Here is a 9,779-nt window from a genome sequence, read left to right as displayed (position 1 = left end):
CAGCCTCCGACCCATCACATGCGTCCAGAGCAAGATAGGACAAAAGTCAAAGCTAGTCCCAGGTTCAATGAAAACCTGCTGTTTACGATGGCCATGTGAGAATATACAACTTGACTGTGTGAATGGAGTTGCTCAGATAATGAGCAGTTTAAACTAAGTGCAGCTCTTATAACCGAAGATTAAAATGTCAACAATCATTATAGGCCAAGGTTAAAATAAAATAACCACGATACAAAAAAACTGTATTTTTTTTTCCTTTTTTTAATTTCACAAAAATGAATGCTTCTGTTCCTGAAAAGAGAGACGGAGTAATCTAGAAGACACTGAATGCACAGTTCTCACTTTACAGATGTTTTTAGAACATTTCATGGTTCATTTTAGGCACTTGGAATCATAACAACATTCCCTTTCTGAACAACAAATACATCTTTGGTCCGGTATGTAATTTTAAAAAAATTACAAAAATTATGAAAATAACACCAGCTTCAAAGTTTGTTTCTTCAAAAATGTATTTTTGACATATATAAAGCTTCATATAGACTTTTTTTTTTTTTTAATACTTAAACAAGATATTATCGCTACATCTCAGAAATGACCAGCAATCTTACAGATGTTTTGCAAGACAAAACACATGAGAAAAATTAACATGTCGGCTCAATCAGATGTACAGCAGTACAGGATTGTTTAAGTCAAGTCACATTTGGCAAACATACGTTTCTTTTTTTTGTATTTTCAGTCCACTTCCTTTGAAAGATACAGAGCGATGGAGACGCGTCCACCTCTGCCCCTCTTAACAGCCACTTCAGCTACAGGGCAGCCACGTCTGATATGAATTACTGCACGGTGAAACCTGCGGCGGCTGCACGTGTGCAATGTAGTAATTACTGAAGTTGATGTCCTGCACGTACGGAGCTGGCTGGTAGTAACACGTGACATTTGTTACAGTGGGGATGGCGTTCTGCTCAGCCAGCACCTTCAGCGCCAGCATGGAGATGAGGCTGAGCGTCTGGCGCCGCTCGTGGCCCATCAGACACACGGTGCTCTCGTTCACTACTTGGTGCAGAGTCATCAGGCACTCGTACCGTTTGTGCTCCATCCCAGCAAAGTGATTTTGCAGGTAGGCCTCCAGTTTCCTCTGCTGCTCTCCTATGTCAGAGAAGTCAATGAAGAAGCGTGAGCACATGTAGCGCTGCATCTGCTTCATGTCTGCCTCCGAAGAGGGCCTGAACCCTCGAACCCGGAGGTGGCAGTACTTCAATAAGCCGCCTCCTCTGATTTCTTCCGGGCTGCGGGTAGCTATGGTCCTTTGACACAGGTGGTCAATGGCCTCCTTGAAGTCCCCGTACACGCTCTCCCCGATCACAGTGGGGTGAAAGCTCTCAGACATGGGCGTCTCTGAGCAGCGGTCAAATAAGAGAAGAGAATCGAGGCAAATCTGGAAGGAGTCCACGCTGAATTCAAACTGCCGCCGTAAAGAGTCCACAAATTTTAGCTCCACATTCTTGCCCGTGTTGTTGGACAGCGAGATGAGGCTCCAGCGGTCCGTGTCATTACAGACTTTCACTAGTTTCTGTACATAGGCCTCTTTGAGGGTCAGTGCCGAGATGCGCTCCTTAGAGACCCCGGCTGGCAAGAAGTCAAACAGGCAGTCCAGCACGACGTCCTTCACCAGGCGGAAGGCCTGATCATCTTTCAGTGACACACCAAAGATCAGGTCCAGGTCCTTATAGCCCAGTCCAGTGTCCTGGTGGAGGACATGGCTGGCAGCCGAGCCATTCAGCCTCACGTCCTTAACACACACGCCTCTTTCCTCCAGCCTCGCACGCACCACCTGGACAGGAATGAGACAGAGACACAGCCTGTTGATATAAATGGATTTAAACTTTACTGTTCTCTTTTGAGAGTCAAAATATGCAACCAAGTTCTAGTTGCAGAAATTATGAAAGGTGCACATATATCTAAAAAAGACTAAAGTTAAACTCTTGAAATATGTCCAAATAAGCTCCACATGAGCCTAGTGGAAATCAATAGTTTGTGAAAGCAAGATCAATACTGTTGCTCACAAAAGTCCATTTCATCACCATCAGCCTCAGTCTGAATGAAACCTAAAGAGCCCAAACAAAAAGCAGCAGAGCCGGTGAGCCTGTGCTCCAGGTCCATCTCCCTCTGGGTCAGAGTGTCTTATCTTATCACACTGATAACGTTTATAATCCTGAACTGCAACCAAAAGAGAATGAACACCTGTGTGTGCTGTCCAACAAAAAAAAAAAAGAAATGTTTTCATAACCTCAGGTCATTGGAGTCAACAGTGTTTCCTTCCTCTGTACAAGTGACCCGCAAGATGTTTAAATGAACGTGTCTTGCCTCAGTGCGGCCACACTGGGAGGGAATGAAGTACAGCTGGACAGGGTATGCCAACATCACTATTAGCATTTCCCCTGAAGGGATATGACAATCCACCCTAAAACATTCTGTTCTCAAAACATTCAGAGGCAAAGTGTTCAGTGGAAACTCAGATCTAAATGATATGACACATCAACAACTATCTGCCGCTTCCTTGTTATATCTTTATATATAACTATAACTATTTGAGAACATTGTCATATTCAATGAGTGTGTACACAGCAATAACACTTCATGCTAAAACTGGTAAGTGTAGCAGACCGTGACACGCAAAATAAGACAACCCTTTCCACTGAATATTAACTCTGTATTATTCAAACAATAAAAACTGCAGCTCAAATTAGTTCTTACACACTCGCTCACAATCCTAAATCTCCCCACTGGCACTGACCTGTCAGATTAGTGCCTGTTAACTCTCTCTCCCATGGTGATCAGATAACAAGCTGGCTCTATTTATACACACTGGGTCAGGCTACAGACAAACAAACATTTGAAGGCAAGTGAACCCCTCACGTAGGAGTGCTGAAAATCATAATAGCATAACTTGGCAGTAATGGCGTTATAATCAAACCATAAAGTGGTGCTGATTGGGTTCAAATTTCAATCAGAAGCAATACTATTGTGGTTTTTGTGTGCTTCTGTGGTCGTCCAATATGCCGGCGCAGTCAAAGCTAAATTCAGGGTCAGGCCTACACTTAACACCTCTCCTCCCATACATACTTTAATACAGCTGAGTGGATAAGCCCCCACTGCCCCTGGAAGCACAGATATACCTCTGCTGACTTAACAAAGCCTGCCAGAAACACAACTCCTGTTTAATCAAGTCTATCTCACTTACTGAGAAAGAAGAAATCAATAAAAGTAAGTGGAAAAAAGTGACAGGGGTTGTGCCGTATAGAGTGGCTAATTGATAGGCCACATGTCTGAGTTGTGGAGCTGCTAAGAACAGAGGGTGTTGTTATCTTAGATCTACAGTTACAGCTCTGTCACTCCTTGGACTCTAGAGATTCATAATGCTGCAGAAGCTGCAGGACAAAGGTCCACAATCTCAGCCGTGCATGACAGAAGAGGCAGAACTACATCATCAAAACCGATCAAATATACATTTAGGCTAAATAGCGTCGTTCCAGGTTGTCCTGAGAGGCGATTTACTATTGACCGATGTTCAGCCAACCGCTAAATGAATTTATGTGACAGATATATGGGGTTTCCACAAATCCAGGGGAAAGAGTCCCTACATTTGGGGCTCAAACCTGCATTTAAGCCTCCTGCACACTCAATGGAGCATTCATCTTTCCACAACCACAAGCATGAAGCTCTGGGATTCACAGGCTTGTTGGGATCATCTTGAATATGTCAAAGTGTAAATTAATAGGGGGGAGGGTTATACAACATGTTAACTGACTCAACTTTGACGTTAGGAATCAGCTAAATGTTAATTTTGAAATTCTATCATGGCACTTTGATACATCGCCAGCTACCTAGAGACACCACAGGAGAAGTGAAATGTGATGCAGCCCAATGCATAAAAGGCTGGAAATGTGGAGGACTTTGGAATGTGTCTGTTACATACATTTTAAGTCAAACCAAGGGGGGTTGTAATGACAGTATATTCCTCACAATGTTTCTGTTGTTTGAATGTGAAAATGATAGCCACTCATTCAAATCAGAATTGATTAAACACTGGCTGGAAAAATAAAAACGTTCATTTAGTGTCACCAAGAGGCAAGATACATAGATGAATCATAGTTTCCCCTGCAGATACTTTTTGAGAGAATAATCTCAGAAAGCATAAACAGCCGCTCTGGGAAGAAATTAGATTCAGAATGTAAACTAGCCTTAAAAAAAGAAAACCCACAAAGCTAAATTCTCATTTATGTATCAAGGAAATACAATCAAGGAAGGAAGCATCCAAAGAACGTACAAAGGTTATATCCTGGGTCGGTCAGTGACTCTCAAATTGGGACTTGGAGACCAAATGAAGTGCAGTGTAATCTGAATATTTAATGCAGGTGTTTTCACACTACCAGAACATGTAAGAGTGACTATTTGATCCACGTGTTTAACTACAGTCACTACCCACCTGTAGTGTAATACTCAATTTCATATGTATACATGAGCTATATAAACTGTACTTCTAACTAAATCTAAAAAAAAAAAAAAAAAGAGATCCCCAATGTTCAAACTTAAAAATGTAAAAACTTCAAATCTAAATCTACACACAAAGTGTAAGTATGTAAATGTGTGGGTTAGTACCTGCACAATCTGGCGGGGTTGCACAGACAGAGTGGGGAAGTTTCCTCGGCCGTGGATGGGGACAGCCTCCCCCAGGATGGAGTCCAAGCGCTGCACCTGATCCCAAGACAACACACAGAACCGCCGACTCTGATCCGACGCATCACCGCAAGACATGACGATGTTACCGTTCAGTCCCCCCCTTCCCAAAAAAGCAAAAACAAAAACAAAAAAGCGAAATTAGCAATCAAGGCTTTCCTCTCAGCTGAGCTCTGTGACTTCTCTCTTCAACACATGTAAGATATTCCCGCAGATGTGAGCAGCTGTGAGCGGATCCGGGTCTTAGTGTTGAGGTGAAGAGTGTAAGAAAAGTTAGTTGAGTCAGAGGTTTGGCGGTGACAGTAGGATCGACAGTTTCCTCCGGTGTGCGCCGCTAAAATCCCGTCAGTCTGCAAAGAACCGATTCATAAGAGGGTTTAAAGCCTCCTCATTAACATGCGCCCTCTGATTGGCTGCTGTGTTTGGTCATTGATTATGGACGCCCCGTCTGCAGGGAACACCCTTCGCAAATGTGACGCATTTGACAGCCTCCTCCCCATCTGCTCGACTCATGCTGCACCCTGCATGCTGCTGACAGGGTTTTCCCTCAAACAGGCCTCATGATCTAATGATCTTATGATCTGCAACGCCTCAGCTGCAGCTTTAGTAGAAGATGAGCATTTAATAATGTGGTATTTAGTTGTTTATCTACACAGGATACACCACCACGGGTAGTGATTTATAATCTGAATTGCAATTCAGTAATCAGAATCAGAATCAGAATCAGAAATACTTTAATAATCCCAGGGGAAATTACTTTAGTTACATACTCCAGATGATAACAAAAATGATTGATTATAGAGAGCATAGTTATAGCTGTGTAAACACAGCCTCTGCGTTTCAATCTGATGTATTTTTTTATTTGTCCAGGAAATGTTTGCAGAACATGCAGGATGTTTTTTTTCCAGCAACGCCCTGTTTCATTGTTGTACACTTCTCGATCATACGGACCTATAGCAGCCCAGAGACAACCATAAGCATGGGAAAGAAGGAGACATTAGAGGCCTTGCTAGAGGGCAGATTATCCAGAAAAGTAATTAACCGTCACAAGTTAGTAATCGTAGGCCAGTGTTTTCCAACCATCTTGGCTTGTGACCTCTTAAAACAAAGCACTGTCTACTTGCCACTGTTTTTCTCTTTCATTTGAGTCATTTCAACAGGTCATATTAACCAGTAACAAGACGGATACTGGGGCAGGATCAGCGAAAAGAAAATAATTTACCGAAGACTAAAATAAAAAAAGTGACAGTGATAGAGCACAGGTGAAAATAGGAGCCATTTACCAGATAGAGAGGATTGTGGGATTTGAAAGGATTCAAAACACAATCCTGAATTGGCCCTCTTCCTCCTACAAGTAATATGACTATGTCTGCTTGTTTGCACCATAACATATAATGCAAATGGTTGTGTGTCTGTTCAACCAACCAAACCATCTGTATCTATATCTGTACTTGGACTAAGCGTGGCTGGAATGATTCAATTTAACACTCATATTATTATTAATATTATTAATTTACATTTCAAAATTACAAGAAAAAGGAAAAAGTTGGTAAGGCAGCTAGAATAGCACAACTAGCCTGAGTGCAGTCGCTACAGTTTAGTTTCTACCTTTAGTTTCTAGTTCTTGCAAATTTTACATGCTGTCTTTCTTTATCAAGAATTACACCTACACATGTAAAAGAAAATTGGTTAAATTGAAATAAGGGTCACTTTCTTGTCTTACCGCAATTTTGACAAAATATGTAAGGCTACTGCATTCTGGCTTTATATAGCATTTATATACTCATTTGCCTTTAATCTTCCAAATTGATATCACAGTGTTTGAAAAACGTATGTATTAACCCAACAAAAGTAATGTAAAATATACAAGATAATTCAAATGCACTTAATTTTTGCAGAAATCCACAAGCTCCTTGTCAACCCCAGGGTATTTAAACTATGATAGCTGGCTATTAAACCTGTTATATGTTGCTTGCTAATCACACATTTTTATAGGTCCTTATCATTTTTAGTATGGCTATGTTTGAAGTGGAGGGCCTTACCTTTGAGTTGTTTGTTTATTCAACCAATGGAAAATTAAAGGCTACTACCACACGAATAATCATTCATTTAATTTGCTCATGATTGTGAAGGAGCTTATGAAAAGGCTCCGATAACCCGTAATGCCCTTTAAGCTTTCCATTTACGTTCTCTGGAACCCCGCTGCCGCTTCTTTCCACTCTGCCTCCTTATTTGTGGTGCAAATGTTTTTTGTTCTCATTTGTTTTGGCACAGATGCAGAGACATTTCTGTGATCTGACCAGAATATTTGTAAGCTTTTTATTGCTAATACTGTATGTAATGATCAATCTAAGGCATAAATAATAACTACAGTGAATGGTTTCTGAGTTAAATAATGTACTCATGTTATATTGGTTTAGCTGCTGGTAGATGCATTCAGTGTCCTCCAGTTTGTTTGCCCCATCTGAATTTACCAAAATCTGTCTGTTTCAGTTCTTACAGGAGTGGACTGTGGTCACACCATCACTGTCTTTATAACTAATCCTGTCCTGCATGCAGTCTATTATGTGTTTAAATGCACTAAATATCCCCTAGTGAAGGACCTCACACAATGGCAGACATTACTCACAATAGCAGACATTACTCTTTCAGTGGTGAGAAGACCTAAGGATTCTGTCAGTATGTAATTTGCCTGTGAACAATACAGGTGAAAACTTCAGAAATTTCCTCTTTTAAAATGACCCAAATATGTCATCATTTATAAAAAATCCCTAACCGCTCATACCTGTTCACACAGCGTGTAAGTGCACCTGTAAAATATTTACAAGAGATTAAAGTTCATTTCATGATTGACCTGTGTTGGTTTTTAGTGATGCAGCAATAAAACATAGACAACACACACTCTTACGCACTCAGGCACGCACATCATGTCTTCTCTGAACATATGCATCTGTGTATTCAGTTCACACGCTTCTCCACTGTTGTCTACAACACACAGCTGGGCTGAGGCTGACAGTGCCGCAAGCCTCCGAGGGGTCGAGTCGTGGGCGTACCGTGGATTTAGTCTCCACGGAAGATCACTTCAAATCCTGTGATGTCAACATAATACAGTTTCCCTGGCAACAGCATCCGTGGTTGTCGGGCAGCTGGGCAGAGGCGTCTCCAGCTGAGGGTCCTGCCAGGTGCCGATGTGAGACATCTGCGTCATCCAACTATAAATAACCCGCCATGTGGCAGCTGTGCATCCTGGGAGCAGAGTCAGTCTTTACCTGAATGTGAAACACTTGGGGAAAGGAAGAACAATGACGGTCAGGCCACTTGACATTCTAAGGTTCCCTCACAGCTGCATGTCAAAGGGAGTTAGTTGGATATGAAGTCAAGACATTTATGCAGCGGTACAAAACAATTAGCACAAGAACTCCTGAGATATATTCACTGCTTTGTGTACAATTCTGTGTTTCACCTTTGGTTAATTTATGCAAGTGTCATTGGATCCTCTGTTTACCCCTCAGTTGACATCCTGCTGCAACCATGACAACTGAGACTGTGAGTCTAGTAGGTGCGGTGAGATAGCCAGTATTTAAACACACCTTAAACAAATGATGCATTAGACAAGCATATGTTCCAGTCCTGACCATGATCAAACATTATGAAACAGTCTCATTGTCTCAAGCATATTATATGGCCCTCCCCCTTTGCAAGTTGCATATGCATAATATGAGTATTGATTACTGTATTCATATACTATGCTATGATATTATACATGATTTCACTAGACTTAAATAAAAGCCTGCTGGATACATGTGGGTTTTTTTTCTGTGTTTGTTCTCAAAGACAGATAAAAGACATCAGACAGTTTTTTTTGTCAAATATCTCTATCTGTCTTTGCCTGATGGGCAGTGACAGGAAGAGAAACAAAGCAGGGCTTCTCTCAAGTGCAGGGACATGATTGGACGTCACAGCGTGTTGTAAATGCGCACCTGAAAATCGATGTCGCCAAACAACAAGCAGTGAAGTGTCACAATGATCAATTGTGTGAAGGCAGATAACACTCCGTCTGTCGCACAGGATGAGTTGTGAAGCCCTTTTCGTACCAGTCTGTCAGGGCTCCTACAATCTAAGTGAATTATTTCCCCCAAAAAGACTTCATCTCATCTGTCACTGAGCACATTCAGACCTGTTATACTGGAAGACCAAGTGTTTGCTATTATTAGAGGGCGTATCACATGTATTGCCATAGCTAAAATAGCAATGCAGCTGCTGCTATTACATTGCATGTCTGACATTACACTGCATGTTGAATTTTTCTATTTCTACTTTGATTTTGTGAATGAATAAACAGTTTGTTTGTGTCCGAGTTTTGGGCTCAGTCTGCCATGGCAGCAGATTACCGGTCTGTACAACCAGGTTGAGCTGACCAGTCAGGCTGGACACTGCGGCATACCCGTGATAGAGTGCATGATAAGAGAGGTAAATTTACTTTTCCAGATTTCTCCAGATGACAAATCTATGGGACAGTGGAACGAAGGTTACGCAAGCAGCCGTGCTTCTGACGTCAGACTCCGTCCGCTGCCTGCTTGATTGATTACAGTAGTGCTTGGCAGAGCAGACTAGTGTGCTGCTGGAAAAAATAAACACACCAAAACACACTATAGCTTCAGGTGGCTACATGCATCAGCTCTCCGCTCTATCCACAGCTGGACAGTGAAATGGAAAAATACTATAAAAATTGTGAAGAGGCAAACGCATAGTATTTGCTGTTGATCTGTTGTGATCGTTGTTACTAGACTGGAATCATGTTGCCTTGTTGTTATCCAAACCCGATTTTAGGTGTGTAGAGATTATAATCTTTTGCAAAGATTAAAGGGGACCTGTTATGCTCCTTTCCAGCTCTATATAAACTCTATGTATCTTTATTCTGGGATTCCACTAGAGTAGCATTGCATAATTCACAGTTTAAAAAAATGTCTATTTACCTTATACTGGTCCTTTATAAAGCCCCTCAGTTCATCCTCTGTCTGACAGAAGGCTCTGCCTCAACT

At 41.7% G+C, this 9,779-nt stretch overlaps 1 protein-coding gene across 1 annotated transcript; it reads right to left on the bottom strand.

Annotated features, from left to right (window-relative positions):
* Positions 1–256: 256 nt before the first annotated feature.
* Positions 257–5,100, bottom strand: tent5ba (terminal nucleotidyltransferase 5ba). Its single transcript, XM_035672056.1, has 2 exons — positions 4,660–5,100; positions 257–1,831 (listed from the first exon to the last, which is right to left on the bottom strand). Exons 1-2 carry the CDS (start codon positions 4,813–4,815, stop codon positions 803–805), a joined length of 1,185 nt encoding a protein of 394 aa, XP_035527949.1. The 5' UTR covers positions 4,816–5,100; the 3' UTR covers positions 257–802.
* Between the last annotated feature and the right edge of the window lie 4,679 nt (positions 5,101–9,779).

Source organism: Morone saxatilis, unplaced genomic scaffold (genome assembly GCF_004916995.1).
Source record: "Morone saxatilis isolate NCDOM2014 unplaced genomic scaffold, NCSU_SB_2.0 Contig24, whole genome shotgun sequence".
Taxonomy (NCBI): Eukaryota; Metazoa; Chordata; class Actinopteri; family Moronidae; genus Morone; species Morone saxatilis.
Note: the sequence above shows the minus strand (reverse complement) of the source record. Positions and strands in the feature narration are given on the sequence as shown.

What these genes read in the sequence shown, in the direction of transcription:
- tent5ba (XM_035672056.1), bottom strand. Translation starts at nt 4,815, where the DNA reads ATGTCTTGCGGTGATGCGTCGGATCAGAGTCGGCGGTTCTGTGTGTTG. An exon ending in AACCCCGCCAGATTGTGCAG is followed by an intron (nt 1,832 to 4,659) that starts GTACTAACCCAC and finishes ATTCCTGTCCAG; the next exon opens with GTGGTGCGTGCGAGGCTGGA.